At 45.5% G+C, this 20,559-nt stretch overlaps 1 protein-coding gene across 1 annotated transcript in view; it reads right to left on the bottom strand.

The window, feature by feature from the left end:
- The window catches only part of LOC144762933 (xanthine dehydrogenase/oxidase-like), a 1,098,251-nt gene that overhangs the window by 602,858 nt on the left and 474,834 nt on the right, over positions 1-20,559 (bottom strand). Inside the window, exons 21-22 of the mRNA XM_078648234.1 lie at positions 18,677-18,810; positions 16,962-17,049 (exon numbers count right to left, since the gene is read on the bottom strand). Of these exons, the coding sequence (XP_078504360.1) occupies positions 16,962-17,049; positions 18,677-18,810 (222 nt within the window). The remainder of the gene's footprint in view (positions 1-16,961; positions 17,050-18,676; positions 18,811-20,559) is intronic.

Below are 20,559 nucleotides of genomic sequence, written 5' to 3'. Positions count from 1 at the left end.
TAGCTTTACAAGGGATTCTGGGTAACAAAACCTGGTGGTAGGCAGTCGAGTCACCCCATCCTGAATTCCCCTGGGTGTCTAGTTTTCAAAAATGCATAGGTTTGCTAGGTTTCCCTAGGTGCTGGCAGAGCTAGGGCTCAAAAACAAAAGGTAGTCTCTTTGTCCAAAAATGGCAAGATTTCACTAGGAAATTGAGATGCGACCATGTTGGGTTTTGCGCTGTTTCATGTCGCAGCCACTATGCCTACCCACGCAAGTGAGGTACCATTTTTTACGGGAGACGAGGGGGAATGCTGGGTGGGTGGAAAGTTGTTGATCCACGCAGATTCCAGAACTTTCCACCACAGAAATATGAGGAAAATGTGGTTTTTTTTGGTCAAATTCTTAGATTTGCAAGGGATTCTGGGTAACAAAACCTGGTGGTAGGCAGTCGAGTCACCCCATCCTGAATTTCCCTGGGTGTCTAGTTTTCAAAAATGTATAGGTTTGCTAGGTTTCCCTAGGTGCTGGCAGAGCTAGGGCTCAAAAACAAAAGGTAGTCTCTTTGTCCAAAAATGGCAAGATTTCACTGGGAAATTGAGGTGCGACCACGTTGCGTTTTGCGCTGTTTCATGTTGCAGCCACTATGCCTACCCATGCAAGTGAGGTACCATTTTTTTCGGGAGACCTGGGGGAACGCTGGGTGGGTGGAAATTTGTTGATCCACGCAGATTACAGAACTTCCCATTACAGAAATGTGAGGAAAATGTGTTTTTTTTGTCAAATTCTTAGCTTTACAAGGGATTCTGGGTAACAAAACCTGGTGGTAGGCAGTCGAGTCACCCCATCCTGAATTCCCCTGGGTGTCTAGTTTTCAAAAATGTATAGGTTTGCTAGGTTTCCGTAGGTGCTGGCAGAGCTAGGGCTCAAAAACAAAAGTAGTCTCTTTGTCCAAAAATGGCAAGATTTCACTGGGAAATTGAGGTGCGACCACGTTGCGTTTTGCGCGGTTTCATGTCGCAGCCACTATGCCTACCCACGCAAGTGAGGTACCATTTTTTTGGGGAGACCTAGGGGAACGCTGGGTGGGTGGAAATTTGTTGATCCACGCAGATTCCAGAAATTTCCACCACAGAAATGTGAGGTAAATGTGTTTTTTTTGTCAAATTCTTAGCTTTACAAGAGATTCTGGGTAACAAAACCTGGTGGTAGGCAGTCGAGTCACCCCATCCTGAATTCCCCTGGGTGTCCAGTTTTCAAAAATGTATAGGTTTGCTAGGTTTCCCTAGGCGCTGGCAGAGCTAGGTCTCAAAAACAAAAGGTAGTCTCTTTGTCCAAAAATGGCAAGATTTCACTGGGAAATTGAGGTGCGACCACGTTGCGTTTTGCGCTGTTTCATGTCGCAGCCACTATGCCTACCCACGCAAGTGAGGTACCATTTTTTACGGGAGATCTGGGGGAACGCTGGGTGGGTGGAAATTTGTTGATCCACGCAGATTCCAGAAATTTCCACCACAGAAATGTGAGGAAAATGTGGTATTTTTGTCAAATTCTTAGCTTTGCAAGGGATTCTGGGTAACAAAACCTGGTGGTAGGCAGTCGAGTCACCCCATCCTGAATTTCCCTGGGTGTCTAGTTTTCAAAAATGTATAGGGTTGCTAGGTTTCCTTAGGTGCTGGCAGAGCTAGGGCTCAAAAACAAAAGGTAGTCTCTTTGTCCAAAAATGCAAAGATTTCTCTGGGAAATTGAGGTGCGACCACGTTGCGTTTTGCGCTGTTTCATGTCGCAGCCAGTATGCCTACCCACGCAAGTGAGGTACCATTTTTTTGGGGAGACCTAGGGGAACGCTGGGTGGGTGGAAATTTGTTGATCCACGCAGATTCCAGAAATTTCCACCACAGAAATGTGAGGAAAATGTGTTTTTTTTGTCAAATTCTTAGCTTCACAAGGGATTCTGGGTAACAAAACCTGGTGGTAGGCAGTCGAGTCACCCCATCCTGAATTACCCTGGGTGTCTAGTTTTCAAAAATGTATAGGTTTGCTAGGTTTCCCTAGGTGCTGGCAGAGCTAGGGCTCAAAAAGAAAAGGTAGTCTCTTTGTCCAAAAATGGCAAGATTTCACTGGGAAATTGAGGTGCGACCACGTTGCGTTTTGCGCTGTTTCATGTCGCAGCCAGTATGCCTACCCACGCAAGTGAGGTACCATTTTTTTGGGGAGACCTAGGGGAACGCTGGGTGGGTGGAAATTTGTTGATCCACGCAGATTCCAGAAATTTCCACCACAGAAATGTGAGGAAAATGTGTTTTTTTTGTCAAATTCTTAGCTTTACAAGGGATTCTGGGTAACAAAACCTGGTGGTAGGCAGTCGAGTCACCCCATCCTGAATTCCCCTGGGTGTCTAGTTTTCAAAAATGCATAGGTTTGCTAGGTTTCCCTAGGTGCTGGCAGAGCTAGGGCTCAAAAACAAAAGGTAGTCTCTTTGTCCAAAAATGGCAAGATTTCACTAGGAAATTGAGATGCGACCATGTTGGGTTTTGCGCTGTTTCATGTCGCAGCCACTATGCCTACCCACGCAAGTGAGGTACCATTTTTTACGGGAGACGAGGGGGAATGCTGGGTGGGTGGAAAGTTGTTGATCCACGCAGATTCCAGAACTTTCCACCACAGAAATGTGAGGAAAATGTGGTTTTTTTTGGTCAAATTCTTAGATTTGCAAGGGATTCTGGGTAACAAAACCTGGTGGTAGGCAGTCGAGTCACCCCATCCTGAATTTCCCTGGGTGTCTAGTTTTCAAAAATGTATAGGTTTGCTAGGTTTCCCTAGGTGCTGGCAGAGCTAGGGCTCAAAAACAAAAGGTAGTCTCTTTGTCCAAAAATGGCAAGATTTCACTGGGAAATTGAGGTGCGACCACGTTGCGTTTTGCGCTGTTTCATGTTGCAGCCACTATGCCTACCCATGCAAGTGAGGTACCATTTTTTTCGGGAGACCTGGGGGAACGCTGGGTGGGTGGAAATTTGTTGATCCACGCAGATTCCAGAACTTCCCATTACAGAAATGTGAGGAAAATGTGTTTTTTTTGTCAAATTCTTAGCTTTACAAGGGATTCTGGGTAACAAAACCTGGTGGTAGGCAGTCGAGTCACCCCATCCTGAATTCCCCTGGGTGTCTAGTTTTCAAAAATGTATAGGTTTGCTAGGTTTCCGTAGGTGCTGGCAGAGCTAGGGCTCAAAAACAAAAGGTAGTCTCTTTGTCCAAAAATGGCAAGATTTCACTGGGAAATTGAGGTGCGACCACGTTGCGTTTTGCGCGGTTTCATGTCGCAGCCACTATGCCTACCCACGCAAGTGAGGTACCATTTTTTTGGGGAGACCTAGGGGAACGCTGGGTGGGTGGAAATTTGTTGATCCACGCAGATTCCAGAAATTTCCACCACAGAAATGTGAGGTAAATGTGTTTTTTTTGTCAAATTCTTAGCTTTACAAGAGATTCTGGGTAACAAAACCTGGTGGTAGGCAGTCGAGTCACCCCATCCTGAATTCCCCTGGGTGTCCAGTTTTCAAAAATGTATAGGTTTGCTAGGTTTCCCTAGGCGCTGGCAGAGCTAGGTCTCAAAAACAAAAGGTAGTCTCTTTGTCCAAAAATGGCAAGATTTCACTGGGAAATTGAGGTGCGACCACGTTGCGTTTTGCGCTGTTTCATGTCGCAGCCACTATGCCTACCCACGCAAGTGAGGTACCATTTTTTACGGGAGACCTGGGGGAACGCTGGGTGGGTGGAAATTTGTTGATCCACGCAGATTCCAAAACTTTCCACCACAGAAATGTGAGGAAAATGTGTTATTTTTTGTCAAATTCTTAGCTTTGCAAGGGATTCTGGGTAACAAAACCTGGTGGTAGGCAGTCGAGTCACCCCATCCTAAATTCCCCTGGGTGTCTAGTTTTCAAAAATGTATAGGGTTGCTAGGTTTCACTAGGTGCTGGCAGAGCTAGGGCTCAAAAAGAAAAGGTAGTCTCTTTGTCCAAAAATGGCAAGATTTCACTGGGAAATTGAGGTGCGACCACGTTGCGTTTTGCGCTGTTTCATGTCGCAGCCAGTATGCCTACCCACGCAAGTGAGGTACCATTTTTTTGGGGAGACCTAGGGAACGCTGGGTGGGTGGAAATTTGCTGATCCACGCAGATTCCAGAAATTTCCACCACAGAAATGTGAGGAAACTGTGTTTTTTTGTCAAATTCTTAGCTTTACAAGGGATTCTGGGTAACAAAACCTGGTGGTAGGCAATCAAGTCAACCCATCCTGAATTCCCCTGGGTGCCTAGTTTTCAAAAATGTATAGGTTTGCTAGGTTTCCCTAGGTGCTGACAGAGCTAGGGCTCAAAAACAAAAGGTAGTCTCTTTGTCCAAAAATGGCAAGATTTCACTGGGAAATTGAGGTGCGACCACGTTGCGTTTTGCGCTGTTTCATGTCGCAGCCAGTATGCCTACCCACGCAAGTGAGGTACCATTTTTTTGGGGAGACCTAGGGGAACGCTGGGTGGGTGGAAATTTGTTGATCCACGCAGATTCCAGAAATTTCCACCACAGAAATGTGAGGAAAATGTGTTTTTTTTGTCAAATTCTTAGCTTCACAAGGGATTCTGGGTAACAAAACCTGGTGGTAGGCAGTCGAGTCACCCCATCCTGAATTACCCTGGGTGTCTAGTTTTCAAAAATGTATAGGTTTGCTAGGTTTCCCTAGGTGCTGGCAGAGCTAGGGCTCAAAAAGAAAAGGTAGTCTCTTTGTCCAAAAATGGCAAGATTTCACTGGGAAATTGAGGTGCGACCACGTTGCGTTTTGCGCTGTTTCATGTCGCAGCCAGTATGCCTACCCACGCAAGTGAGGTACCATTTTTTTGGGGAGACCTAGGGGAACGCTGGGTGGGTGGAAATTTGTTGATCCACGCAGATTCCAGAAATTTCCACCACAGAAATGTGAGGAAAATGTGTTTTTTTTGTCAAATTCTTAGCTTCACAAGGGATTCTGGGTAACAAAACCTGGTGGTAGGCAGTCGAGTCACCCCATCCGGAATTACCCTGGGTGTCTAGTTTTCAAAAATGTATAGGTTTGCTAGGTTTCCCTAGGTGCTGGCAGAGCTAGGGCTCAAAAACAAAAGGTAGTCTCTTTGTCCAAAAATGGCAAGATTTCACTGGGAAATTGAGGTGTGACCACGTTGCGTTTTGCGCTGTTTCATGTCGCAGCCACTATACCTACCCACACAAGTGAGGTACCATTTTTTTCGAGAGACCTGGGGGAACGCTGGGTGGGTGGAAATTTGTTGATCCACGCAGATTCCAAAACTTTCCACCACAGAAATGTGAGGAAAATGTGTTATTTTTTGTCAAATTCTTAGCTTTGCAAGGGATTCTGGGTAACAAAACCTGGTGGTAGGCAGTCGAGTCACCCCATCCTAAATTCCCCTGGGTGTCTAGTTTTCAAAAATGTATAGGGTTGCTAGGTTTCACTAGGTGCTGGCAGAGCTAGGGCTCAAAAAGAAAAGGTAGTCTCTTTGTCCAAAAATGGCAAGATTTCACTGGGAAATTGAGGTGCGACCACGTTGCGTTTTGCGCTGTTTCATGTCGCAGCCAGTATGCCTACCCACGCAAGTGAGGTACCATTTTTTTGGGGAGACCTAGGGAACGCTGGGTGGGTGGAAATTTGCTGATCCACGCAGATTCCAGAAATTTCCACCACAGAAATGTGAGGAAACTGTGTTTTTTTGTCAAATTCTTAGCTTTACAAGGGATTCTGGGTAACAAAACCTGGTGGTAGGCAATCAAGTCAACCCATCCTGAATTCCCCTGGGTGCCTAGTTTTCAAAAATGTATAGGTTTGCTAGGTTTCCCTAGGTGCTGACAGAGCTAGGGCTCAAAAACAAAAGGTAGTCTCTTTGTCCAAAAATGGCAAGATTTCACTGGGAAATTGAGGTGCGACCACGTTGCGTTTTGTGCTGTTTCATGTCGCAGCCACTATGCCTACCCATGCAAGCGAGGTACCATTTTTTACGGGAGACCTGGGGGAACGCTGGGTGGGTGGAAATTTGTTTATCCACGCAGATTCCAGAACTTTCCACCACAGAATTGTGAGGAAAATTTGTTTTTTTTGGTCAAATTCTTAGATTTGCAAGGGATTCTAGGTAACAAAAACTGGTGGTAGGCAGTCGAGTCCCCCCATCCTGAATTCCCCTGGGTGTCTAGTTTTCAAAAATGTATAGGTTTGCTAGGTTTCCCTAGGTGCTGGCAGAGCTAGGGCTCAAAAAGAAAAGGTAGTCTCTTTGTCCAAAAATGGCAAGATTTCACTGGGAAATTGAGGTGCGACCACGTTGCGTTTTGCGCTGTTTCATGTCGCAGCCAGTATGCCTACCCACGCAAGTGAGGTACCATTTTTTTGGGGAGACCTAGGGGAACGCTGGGTGGGTGGAAATTTGTTGATCCACGCAGATTCCAGAAATTTCCACCACAGAAATGTGAGGAAAATGTGTTTTTTTTGTCAAATTCTTAGCTTCACAAGGGATTCTGGGTAACAAAACCTGGTGGTAGGCAGTCGAGTCACCCCATCCGGAATTACCCTGGGTGTCTAGTTTTCAAAAATGTATAGGTTTGCTAGGTTTCCCTAGGTGCTGGCAGAGCTAGGGCTCAAAAACAAAAGGTAGTCTCTTTGTCCAAAAATGGCAAGATTTCACTGGGAAATTGAGGTGTGACCACGTTGCGTTTTGCGCTGTTTCATGTCGCAGCCACTATACCTACCCACACAAGTGAGGTACCATTTTTTTCGAGAGACCTGGGGGAACGCTGGGTGGGTGGAAATTTGTTGATCCACGCAGATTCCAAAACTTTCCACCACAGAAATGTGAGGAAAATGTGTTATTTTTTGTCAAATTCTTAGCTTTGCAAGGGATTCTGGGTAACAAAACCTGGTGGTAGGCAGTCGAGTCACCCCATCCTAAATTCCCCTGGGTGTCTAGTTTTCAAAAATGTATAGGGTTGCTAGGTTTCACTAGGTGCTGGCAGAGCTAGGGCTCAAAAAGAAAAGGTAGTCTCTTTGTCCAAAAATGGCAAGATTTCACTGGGAAATTGAGGTGCGACCACGTTGCGTTTTGCGCTGTTTCATGTCGCAGCCAGTATGCCTACCCACGCAAGTGAGGTACCATTTTTTTGGGGAGACCTAGGGAACGCTGGGTGGGTGGAAATTTGCTGATCCACGCAGATTCCAGAAATTTCCACCACAGAAATGTGAGGAAACTGTGTTTTTTTGTCAAATTCTTAGCTTTACAAGGGATTCTGGGTAACAAAACCTGGTGGTAGGCAATCAAGTCAACCCATCCTGAATTCCCCTGGGTGCCTAGTTTTCAAAAATGTATAGGTTTGCTAGGTTTCCCTAGGTGCTGACAGAGCTAGGGCTCAAAAACAAAAGGTAGTCTCTTTGTCCAAAAATGGCAAGATTTCACTGGGAAATTGAGGTGCGACCACGTTGCGTTTTGTGCTGTTTCATGTCGCAGCCACTATGCCTACCCATGCAAGCGAGGTACCATTTTTTACGGGAGACCTGGGGGAACGCTGGGTGGGTGGAAATTTGTTTATCCACGCAGATTCCAGAACTTTCCACCACAGAATTGTGAGGAAAATTTGTTTTTTTTGGTCAAATTCTTAGATTTGCAAGGGATTCTAGGTAACAAAAACTGGTGGTAGGCAGTCGAGTCCCCCCATCCTGAATTCCCCTGGGTGTCTAGTTTTCAAAAATGTATAGGTTTGCTAGGTTTCCCTAGGTGCTGGCAGAGCTAGGGCTCAAAAACAAAAGGTAGTCTCTTTATCCAAAAATGGCAAGATTTCACTGGGAAATTGAGGTGCGACCACGTTGCGTTTTGTGCTGTTTCATGTTGCAGCCACTATGCCTACCCATGCAAGTGAGGTACCATTGTTTTCGGGAGACCTGGGGGAACGCTGGGTGGGTGGAAATTCGTTGATCCACGCAGATTCGAGAACTTCCCATTACAGAAAAGTGAGTAAAATGTGTTTTTTTTGTCAAATTCTTAGCTTTGCAAGGGATTCTGGGTAACAAAACCTAGTGGTAGGCAGTCGAGTCACCCCATCCTGAATTCCCCTGGGTGTCTAGTTTAAAAAAATGTATAGGTTTGCTAGGTTTCCCTAGGTGCTGGCAGAGTTAGGGCTCAAAAACAAAAGGTAGTCTCTTTGTCCAAAAATGGCAAGATTTCACTGGGAAATTGAGGTGCAACCACGTTGCGTTTTGCGCTGTTTCATGTTGCAGCTACTATGCCTACCCACGCAAGTGAGGTACCATTTTTTTCGGGAGACCTGGGGGAACGCTGGGTGGGTGGAAATTTGTTGATCCACGCAGATTCCAGAACTTTCCACCACAGGAATGTGAGGAAAATGTGTTTTTTTGGTCAGATTCTTAGCTTTGCAAGGGATTCTGGGTAACAAAACCTGGTGGTAGGCAGTCGAGTCACCCCATCCTGAATTTCACTGGGTGTCTAGTTTTCAAAAATGTATAGGTTTGCTAGGTTTCCCTAGGTGCTGGCAGAGCTAGGGCTCAAAAACAAAATGTAGTCTCTTTGTCCAAAAATGGCAAGATTTCATTGGGAAATTGAGGTGCGACCATGTTGCGTTTTGCGCTGTTTCATGTCGCAGCCACTATGCCTACCCACGCAAGTGAGGTAGCATTTTTTTCAGGAGACCTGGGGGAACGCTGGGTGGGTGGAAATTTGTTGATCCACGCAGATTCCAGAACTTTCCACCACAGAAATGTGAGGAAAATGTGTTTTTTTTGTCAAATTCTTAGCTTTGCAAGGGATTCTGGGTAACAAAACCTGGTGGTAGGCAGTCAAGTCACCCCATCCTGAATTCCCCTGGGTGTCTAGTTTTCAAAAATGTATAGGTTCGCTAGGTTTCTCTAGGCTACAAGATCATCCAAAAGGACCGCACCAACCAAACAGGAGGAGGCATCGCCATCGTCCATAAGAACACCATCCGCATCACGACCAATTCAGACGATGACCTCGCTACCGCCGAACACCTTCACTTCCAGATCCACACCAACCCCAAGACCACACTCAGAGGCACCCTCATCTACAGACCACCAGGACCCCGCACACAATTCAGCGAAGACATCACTGATTTCATCAGCCCACACGCCCTCCCTCCGAGGACTACATCCTACTGGGAGACCTCAACTTCCACCTGGAAAAGAAAAACAACAGCAACACTACCACCCTTCTGGACAACCTGGACAACCTCGACAACTTGTCAATACCCCCACCCACTATGCCGGACACACGCTCGACCCAATCTTCACCTCCAGCAAGCACATCTCCTTCAATCACACCACAGCCCTCCACTGGACTGATCACAGCTGTGTTCACTTCAACTACAAAAAGACCATGACCCACAACCCCCCACAACCTATTCCCCGAAGAAACTGGAACAAAATTACGACCGACCAGCTCTTCACATCGCTTCACCAAAACCCTCCTGCAAAATCATCGGACCCAAACCAAGCAGCCACCAACCTCACACAATGGTTCGCCCACAGCGCCGACGAACTAGCACCATTGAAAAACCACCAAATCAAGCAAGGTAACAAAAAATCCCCCTGGTTCAACGATGACCTTAAGAAATCCAAGACGTTCTGTCGTACCCTCGAGAAAGCCTGGAGAAAAAACCCAACCACCGACAACCTGACCACCTTCAAGAACGCCACCCGCAAACACCACCAACTGATCCGATCCACCAAGAAATCAGCATTCAAGGATCGTCTTGACAACAACGCTCAAAACAGCAAGGAACTATTCAACATCGTCAAAGAATTTACCAACCCCACCGCCGGCACCAACGACATCACTCCCTCCCAAGACCTCTGCGACTCCCTAGCCTCGTTCTTCCATAACAAAATCGCCGACATACATAACAGCTTTGGAAACCAGCCTGAAGACCAGTCCACTCCACCCAACGCCGAACCAAAACCGACCTCTAACATCCTTTACGACTGGAACTCAATCACCACTGAAGACACCATCCGCCTGATGAACTCCATCCACTCGGGATCGCCAACCGACCCATGCCCCCACCACATTTTCAACAAAGCAAACTCCATTATCGCACCACATCTCCGTGACGTCATTAAGTGCTCCCTCAACTCCGCTACCTTCCTGGAAAGCTGGAAACATGCCGAACTCAGCGCTGTTCTAAAGAAACCAACAGCAGACCCCACTGAACTTAAGAACTACCGTCCCATCTCGCTCCTCCCATTCCCTGCCAAAGTCATTGAGAAAGCCGTCAACAGTCAGCTCGCCGCCTTCCTCGAATCCAACAAATCCCTCGACCCCTCACAGTCCGGCTTCCGAGCCAAACACAGCACCGAAACCGCCCTCATCGCAGCAACAGACAAAATTCGAACTCTACTGGACAACGGAGAAACAGCTGTCCTCATCCTACTTGACCTCTCCGCAGCCTTCGACACAGTCTGTCATAGCACCCTCATACAACGCCTTAGCAACGTCGGAATACAAGGAAAAGCATTGGACTGGATCATCTTGTTCCTCGCCGGAAGAACCCATTGAGTCCGCCTCCCCCCTTTCAGATCAGAGGCCACCGAAGTCATCTGCGGCGTACCCCAAGGATCATCACTCAGTCCCACCCTCTTCAACATATACATGAGTCCCCTCGCATCCATCGCACGCCAACACAACCTCAACATCATCTCCTACGCAGACGACACCCAGCTGATCCTCTCCCTCACCAAAGACCCAAACACCGCCAAAACCAACTTACACGAAGGAATGAAAGAAGTAGCCGGTGGATGAAGAACAGCTGTTTAAAACTGAACTCGGACAAAACGGAAGTCCTCATCTTAGGTTTATCCCCCTCTACCTGGGATGACTCTTGGTGGCCACCGGCCCTGGGAACCGCACCCATACCTACGGACCACGCACGTAACCTGGGCTTCATCCTGGACTCCTCCCTCTCGATGACCAGACAAGTCAACGCCGTCTCATCATCATGCTTCAACATCCTACGCATGCTCAAAAAAATCTTCCGTTGGATCCCCGCCGAAACAAGAAAGACAGTCACCCACGCACTGGTCACAAGCCGACTGGATTACGGAAACACCCTTTATGTCGGAACCACAGCCAAACTACAGAAAAAACTCCAACGGATCCAAAACGCCTCAGCCAGACTCATACTAGACATCCCTCGTCAAGCTCACATTTCCGGTCACCTGAAAGACCTCCACTGGCTCCCCGTCAAAAAGAGAATAACGTTCCGTCTCCTCACCCACGCACACAAAGCCCTCTACGACCTAGGACCCGAATGCCTCAACACGCGACTGTCCTTCTACACCCCCACCCGCCAACTACGATCGTCCAATCAAGCCCTCGCCGCAATTCCGCGCATCCATAGATCCACCATGGGGGGAAGATCCTTCTCCTACTTAGCGGCCAAGAACTGGAACTCTCTCCCCACCCACCTCCGCCTTACACAGAACCACCTCTCCTTCAGAAAGCAACTAAAAACCTGGATATTCGATAAGTAAAGTGCCCCCCCTCCTCCCCCAAGCGCCTTGAGACCCTCTGGGTGAGTAGTGCGCTATACAAATTTTCGAACTTGAACTTGAACTAGGTGCTTGCAGAGCTAGGGCTCAAAAACAAAAGGTAGTCTCTTTGTCCAAAAATGGCAAGATTTCACTGGGAAATTGAGGTGTGACCACGTTGCGTTTTGCGCTGTTTCATGTCGCAGCCACTATGCCTACCCACGCAAGTGAGGTACCATTTTTTTCGGGAGACCTGGAGGAACGCTGGGTGGGTGGAAATTTGTTGATCCACGCAGATTCCGGAACTTTCCACCACAGAAATGTGAGGAAATGTGTTTTTTTGTCAAATTCTTAGCTTTACAAGGGATTCTGGGTAACAAAACCTGGTGGTAGGCAGTCGAGTCACCCCATCCTGAATTCCCCTGGGTGTCTAGTTTTCAAAAACGTATAGGGTTGCTAGGTTTCACCAGGTGCTGGCAGAGCTAGGGCTCAAAAAGAAAAGGTAGGCACTTTGCCATAAAAGTGTCAATTTTTAACTGCAAAATTGAGGTGTGACCACGTTGCATTTTGCGCCGTTTCCTGTCGCAGGCACAAGACAGACCCACACAAGTGAGGTACCGTTTTTATCGGGAGACTTAGGATAATTCAGATTTGTAAATCAACTGTTATTACCAATTGAGTTTTCATGCATTTCTCCCTTCCCAATGAAAGACATTGTGTAAAAAAAAATCTTTTTAAAAAATGACCAATAATTCTCATGCTAGTATGAGTATTCCCAATTTTGAAAATGTGCAATTATATACTGTTTCTAGACTCTATATTTTGTACCCAATTCAGAAATACATAGGTGTCTTTCATACCGATTTTTCCACATATACATTTTCCAAGAATAAGTGCGCTATACCCAGTAAATAAAAAAAATCATTGCAAGTTGCTGCTTAGTTTTTGGATCTGGGTTCGTCGGGTTCTTGGAGAAACTACACGTCCTATATATCCCCACAACCAGGAAGGTCTAACGAATGTAATGGTACATTGCTTTCCAAGAGCTGTCAAAATTACAAGAAGTTATAGGTGAAAACGTTGAGACAAAAGGCTGTTTTTTTCAACAAATTTTCAATTATTCCAATATTTAACTGTTTATATAAAGAAACCTTCATGGATTTAGACAAATGACCCCTTTTTGAATTTAGAATTTTGTCTACTTTTCGAAAATGTATAGCTTTCCAGGATCCCTTATTGCTTTCATACTCATTTCTACCATTAACTGGAAGGTGGTGAAAAGCTCTAAAAATAGCAAAAATAGGCTATGTCCCAGAAAAATGCCAAAACTGTGTGAAAAATGTTGGTTCTCTGACAAAAGACTGTCATTCCCTAAAAGCTGAGAAAATGGAGATTTAAGCCACACAAACCCTTTTTTGATACCATTTGCAGGGAAAATCCCAGAGGCTTTCATTTGCAGCCCGTTTTTCTCATTTTTCTGAAAAAACTAAAATGTCACTATATTTTGGTTAATTTCTGGGACCCCTCCAAGGGAATCCACAAACCCTGGGTACCTTTAGAATCCACATGATGTTGGAAGAAAAGGACGCAAATTTGGCGTGGATTCCTTATGTGGTCAAAAAGTTACAGGGGCCTAAGCGCGCACTACCCCAAATCGCCAAAAAAAGGCTTAGCACAGGAGGGGAAAAGGCCTAGCAGCGAAGGGGTTAACGTAATCATACAAAATCACAAAAAAATTCCTCGAGATAATGCTTTAATACCCAAGAAGAGTAATTCTGCATTTACTGCCATTTCTCAGCGCAGAAATACCCTATCACCTCTAAAAGGACCAGGAAGTTGCATTTGAGCTAAGAAATAACGCTAAATGCGACAGAACATAAATAGCGAGCAGGAGCGGCCACTGGCACTCACTAAATGTGCTTGCTACTAACATTTAGCACTATTTTCTTAGAGCAATTTCAACACGAGGATTCATTTTGTACTAAGAAATAGCGCTAAATGCAGCAGAACATGAATAGAGATCACAAGCAGCTCGTGCTCGCTAAATGTGCTCTTGCATTAGGATTTCTTCCCCCAAATTACTCTTAATTATGTGAGGAGGATCCTTTAATTATCGGTAATTCTGCATCGAAGAGTAATGCAGAATTACGAAAAATTACTTCTGAGCAATTGAAATTCCGCCTAGGCCTACTAATTACCCCCAAGGGCGGCAAGGAAAATGAGACTGACGCTAAAAGAAGTAAATATAAATCTCGGGGGACTGTTTTGTAGAAATAAAGTGCACCATACCTTTACAGACTATATCCAGGCTTTAGTAAAATGCCACACTCCCTTTACAGAATATGCAGCAGACTTAACCCCTTCCACGCTCATGACGAGCTGGGCTCGTCATGCAGTAGCCTCCTCGCACGCTCATGACGAGCCCAGCTCGTCATGAACCAATAAGGATCACGAAATCCCAGCACAGCAGGGGAATTCCCATAGCATCCAAGAGGTTAAAGGTCTCCCCTTACAGTGCTAACAGGTCCATCCATGTTCTTTTTGAGTAAGCCTTTTGAGGGCTTTGGGCATAATTCACATCCGTATATGAACTCAAGTGCAGAAATGCAGAAATGCATCAGGGAGTCACGAAATGAAAGTTTTTGCTTGTTAATGCATTTATTCTTACTTTAAATTGCATGTTTGTGGGTATTTAGAATCCTTCGAAGCAGGTTTCAATCTATGGAAGCAGCTCCAGATTTACTCCTATCAAAGGCGGGTAATGGACTCTCGCATGGGGAGGGCATGGATTATTCACGAGCTCCGGCTCTTTGGCGCTCAGATCGCTTCCCTTTGCCTCTCAAAGCACACGAAAGAGAGGAAAGATGGAGTGCACTTTATGGAAGACTGATAGCCTGCTGGCGCGGAGAGATGGGGGGCCTGGAGGCCCAGCGAGCACCACGGACTGTGGTTCGGCCCCCCCTAGGCAGAGTGCACCATTGAAACCATGGGAGCAGCGAAGAACCTGAGGAAGGCTTGCGTGGGTGCTGAGGCCTGCGAGCGACTCCGGGTGCCAAGAAGCGGGGTTCCGCTGGCCGAAGGGCAGGCGACGCCACCAGCGCTGGATCCGGCGGCCACTGGTGAGAGCCTGGCTGCATTGGTGCCTGGAGATCAGAGTGCCACAGTCGGGGTCTGGGAGCGGTGGCTTGGCCCCCCTCCCGAGTAAATGTTGGAGCCTCTTCCGAGGGTGTTGCGGGGGCACAGAGGCCTGCAGACAGCACGGACACCGGGAGACGATAGACTGAGGTGAGAGGGACCCCTGGAACCAGTAAGGGGGCCCTGGAGAGAGAGAAGGGGTCCGCACTTCTGCCTTCCCCTCACATCCCCCCGTGGACTCATACAGCTTTTCTGATTGGTTTCTCACCAAACAGCAACACCACCATTTTGTAGTGTTGTTGTCGTGGCCTTTAACCTAGATCCTCCATCTTGAAGGTCTTTCTGGTGCAAATGGACTTACTGGACAATGCGTGACCCTGGACTGAGCCTTGTACCCCCTTGACCCTGGTAAAATGGAATCCTGAGAAAATCTACTATTTGTATATATATATGTATATAGAAATAACTCTAACCACTAGTATATGTAGTAGACCTTTGTACTCACTACCATTCCTATGTGATTCTTAGAGTTTATCCATTTGTATCTCTTCCTGAGTGACTTTACAACTTGTACATTTGCAATTGTTTCTATTTGTATCTCTTCCCTGTGTGACTTTACAACTTGTCCATTTGCAATTTTTTTCCTGTTTGTATCTTTTATGTAATCTGGATCTCGTAGCCGTCGGGGATGGCGGTGTTGATGTCGGGGCGGATGCAGTGTTGGTCCAAGTCTCTGTGAAGAAGGAGACGTCAGGTGAAAGAGAGTTGAGTAAGTTCCAGATTTCTGTGGCGTGCTTGTGTATGGAGTGCATGTTGAGGAGGATGCAGCTGAGGGTGTTGGTGTAGGTGGTGTTGGTGGTGAGGGTGGTGGTAAGGGTTCAGCGGCAGCGGAGGCAGGAGAACTGGCCATGGATCATGTTTGGTGAGGACTGGTTGCCGTCTGTGTGTCTTCCGGGGTAGAGTGCGAGGAAGGTGGTGGAGTCGTAGCGGTGGACGGGCAGAGATCAGGGGTTCCTGGCACTAGCCGTGGTCGGTTTGTGGATGGGGACTGATGGGCTTGCCTTAGGCGCGCCTTTGGCATGCCCCCTGCGCGCGCCGCCATTATGTAGGGGAGGGGGCAGGAACGTGCAGATGAGAGGCGGGAGCGGGGGAGGTAAATGGCGGGAAAAACCAAGCACAAAACGGCCGGGCAGAGTAAACAGAGGGCAACAGTACAATGTCACAATCATAATATCACAAAAAACAGCAAAGCACAAAAGTAGTAAGAAGGGTGAATATACAACGAGGGATAAAGTAGCAAGAATAAAAAATATATAACAATATGTAACGATATCAAGAGTTACACGAGGGGACAATCTACCTGATGGCACAGAGCGGGCTCAAACCCTGCATGGATAGGGCCAAGGGGATCTGCGTCGGAGAAGAGCACCGCGGAGCTGCTGGGGAGAGAGTAGGCCTCAAACTGGGTCAGAGGTTGTGCTCACGCTCCCTGGCTATGGCCGCCATTATGTATGGGAGTGGGGCGGGAACGCGCAGCTGGGAGGCGGGAGAGGGGGTGGTAAACGGCGGGAAAAAACAAGCAAAAAACGGGTGGGCAGAGTAAACAGAGATCAACAGTACAATGTCAAAATCATAATATCACAAAAAACAACAAGGCACCAAAGTAGTAAGAAGGGGTTGGACGGGTCTGATTTGGGGGAATTTTCTACAAATAGTTGAACGAAATGTAAATTTAAGTCTGTTTGATTAACATTTTAATGGAAATTACTTTCCCAGAAGTTTGAAAAATGTCTAGTATTGTAACCGTCATCTTTTACTTTTATAATAACAACATACTCCTCATTTGATTACTTACTTTTCAGGAATATTATCCCATTATCCCATTCTCAAGGGATTCATATATCATTTCTTCCGTTGGGTTCCATGTTTCTCACAAATAAATAGGCTACAGGCAGAGTTACTCAGTGGGAGAAGTGGCCACGAAACAAGAGAAGGATGGAGGAGGAATTTAATTAAGAAAATGTTCTCAAGGTTGATAAGAGGGAATGTTTTAGCGGATTCTGAAAAGGAGCTTTGTGTCTGTTCAAGCTTCTCCTACTCAACTTTTTCAATATCTCATCTCCACTCCTATCAATGCCTGCTTTTGTGCCTGCAAGTTGATATACAAAAGATGTGAGCGAGTGGAATGGGAGCATGCAGACATGATATTGTACCCAAAATTAAGTATGAATAACTACTCACATGTAAAGATACAATTAATATACCTTATATCGGCCCAAATAGGGATGCCGTCCACCAGTTATTAACATGTCCTCATCGCGTTCAAACATGCACCGTACAGGGCGACCAACCCTGTGGAGAATAAAAACATTTCTCATGTGTTTTCCTACCCGTGTCACACTGTCAGTTTAGCTTAGTATCACTCCATGATAAATATTGCCTATCCATAATAAGAGCACAGTTATGACAATAATTAAGACATTTAGTATTTCTTTATTGTCTTAGTATAGTTACCTAGTGCAGACCTGGCCCAAAAGGAGGCTAGAGTTTCAACTAGCAAAGGATACAGGTAGTTGCAGAGGTTTATAAGGAGACGAAAGAGAGGGAAAAAACATCTGACCCCAAACCATGGAACACGGCGGACCAATGTACCACTAAAGCCAGGCCGCAAGGCCGAATGCAAAATGCATTTATCGAGCTTAAGCTTTATTATCCAAGGGGAAGGCGCTCATTATTGTCCGTGGTGGGGCGAGAGGGTCCAAGGTCAAGCAGAGGGCCCTTTCCACCGTTGGTAAATAACTCAGTTTGAGTGAGAGGTAGACACACAATCACAAAAGTGTCATAGACTACACAGTTTTCAAAACTTCTTAACAAGTTAAATATGTAATACAAACACATGGAATCGTTAACTCGGGTATTCCGGGAACCTGTATCAAAAGAGGTAAGACACATTTTCATGTACATATTCAGCGTTCTGCAGTGCCCCCTGGACAGACATATTCTGTGACATAATTGAAGATTCTTGCTGTTTATTAGAAATCTTATCTCCACAGGCAGATACTATGGGAAGAAGGAATATATGTGGGTTGAAACTGCAATGAGGCTGTGAATCTTCGTGGTAGATACTGATAGGTTAGGAGCCAATCAAAATGCAGCCTTTCTAGAACTGCCCAGCAGTCTGATTTACAATGCCTAATAGCAAGCACGTACACTGATTATGGCTTCCCTGTGGAGCACAACTCATCATATTTAGAAATCACCAAGCAAGAATAAATTCTTTTAGAGTAGCTGCAGTTGCAACTCCCCTAAAAGGCGCAGAAGCTTTAATATGTGGTTACTATGTTTAAAGTACCCACACATTAAAACATTTCATTTTTTAAATCAAACTCCCCAATGCAGGCAGAAATATGGCATTTCTCTTTGACGCCATGTAGAGTGTGGGAATCTCACAATTTTGATAAACAGGGAACTTTCTAAATAAGCCTCCAAATTTTGTAAATGTCTAGCTTCCTGTGGGGTCTCTATTGGCAGTTGTGTGAATGCTAATGTTCCCAAGATGGTGATTACATTTGATGCTTGTTGTGTTTCATATTCATCCAGAAACTAATATCCTATTGAAACGGTGATTGGATGAAAAGGCAAAGTCAGTGTTATACTTAAAGGAAATGGCACTATATTCTGGTCTCCAGTAGACCATTGCCAAAACAAAGCACAACTTAGAATTTGTTAATTCTTATATCAGGCCTTTCCTCCAAATTTAGTTGTACTGTAAGGCATGAAATTTCAACTCTACTTGTAACTCAAGCAAATGAGTTACATATAGGGCCACCAGTTGTTGCCTTTCAGTTTTATAAGTTACTGTAAGCAATGGAACTCAAAAAAATGGTCAAATCTGCTAATTTGCCTTGTCGTAAACCTGTGATTTGAAGTTTCCATGGTTTTGAATTTAAAACAAAACATTTTTTACCATGACACTTACTTCTGAGCAGCTACTGCTATTGCTCTTGCCAGAACAACACTTCTGGAATCCTTCCCTCCAAATCCACCGCCAAGTCTCTTCACTCGGACCACAATACGATTTGCTGGTACTCCAAGAGCTTTTTCAATCACTTCCTATATGTTAAAAAAATATATTTTTACTTATTTGTGAGTTGTGAGCTAACATCCTCCAGTGCTCAGGAATCTGGTACTGTCATTACATTGAGTGCGTACAGGCATCCATGCTATCAGAAGTCACGAAGTACATCCTTCCACTGATCCTACAGTTATTACATTTCACCAAAATGTGGAATGACATAAGTAACCCACTTGCCTTCTGTTGCATCAGTCTAACCAGAGAGATAGATAAAGAGATGTCTATATATGCATTTAATGTGAATTTTAGTGAAGCTTTTAATTCTGATTAACATTAGAACACGGCTGGGATAGTATGGAAAATAAAAGCCCCCCTTGGAAGTTATTTATGTTTCACTGACAAAACAAGATTTCCAGTGAGTCTGGCCCTCTCTTTGAGGACATCATTTAAAAAATACAGAGTCTTAAAATCAGAGATGTTACAGGTTGCAAATGAACAACTGAAGAAAAAATAAATCTCAGGAATTATGTTTCCTATGAATCAAAAAAGAACTATTTTTGCGAATTTGTCCTTGTGGGAGAGCCAACACTGCGAAAAGAAATGACTGTAAAATTAAAATAAAGCATTGAGATCCGCAGGTCTAACATCAGGCAGCAGAATTTGAGATCAGCAGGAGCAAAACACTTTAAACTGATGGGACATAACACGTCAGATGCAAAGCTATATCTTAGTGATTACTGACTCAGGGCCATATGTATGAAACAAACTTTTACTCGCAAATGCTGCGAATCGCAAAAAACAGCGTTTGCGAATAAAAATTAGCAAAACAAGATGTATGAGACAATCTTGCAACGCTAACATAAGGAATCGCAAAAATAGTGAATCCTAAAGTTGCGAATGACTAAACTGCGATTTTCAAATTGCGAAAGTCGCAAATTATAAAATCGTAATCTAAGAAATCGCAATGAAATGTATGAAATAATCACAAATATCGATTTCTCGAAATTTGCAATTTTGAGAATCGCAATTACCACCAAGTCTGAGCAGGTGGTAACCAGGTGCAAACTATATAAGGAGTCCCACAATTCAACACATTTTTCAACAATGGCTGGGCTGTAAGTGATAGCCAGGAGGCTGCGACTCAGAGCTTCTGCACAGAGGAGGGGACGCCAGGAAAGGATCTTCCGTGCGCGCATAACCCTGTTCCAGCGGACTGAGGAGGACATCCATACAAACTACAGGCTGGATGAAGGGAGCATCCTTGATTTAATTTAGGAACTCAAACCTATACTTGAACACCCCACATGCAGGACACACACCATCCCCACCCACATCCAGGTCCTGTGCTCACTGCACCTCTTGGCATCAGGTAGCTTCCAGGGGGTGATAGCCTCAGCAGGAGGGGTGTCACAGAGTGCATTGTCATGCTTTTTCCATGCGTTCCTTGATGCCATGGTTCAGAGGCTGCGTCACAACATCCACTTCCTCAGCACACCACAGGCACTAGACCAGACCAAGCAGGATTTCTATCAAATAGCACAATTTCCCCACATCATAGGATGCATAGATGGGACACATGTCGCCATATTCCCCCCTCCCAGAATGAGTATGTGTTCAGGAATCGCAAGTCATATAATTCCCTGAATATACAAGTGGTGTGCAATGCCAAGCACATTATCACTGACATTGTAGCTAAATACCCAGACAGCACCCACGACTCATTCATCTTTCGCCACAGTGGGATCCACCGTCGACTCACAAATGGGGAGTTTGGAGAGGGCTACATG

Source organism: Lissotriton helveticus, chromosome 6 (assembly GCF_964261635.1).
Source record: "Lissotriton helveticus chromosome 6, aLisHel1.1, whole genome shotgun sequence".
In the NCBI taxonomy this organism is placed as follows: domain Eukaryota; kingdom Metazoa; phylum Chordata; class Amphibia; order Caudata; family Salamandridae; genus Lissotriton; species Lissotriton helveticus.
Note: the sequence above shows the minus strand (reverse complement) of the source record. Positions and strands in the feature narration are given on the sequence as shown.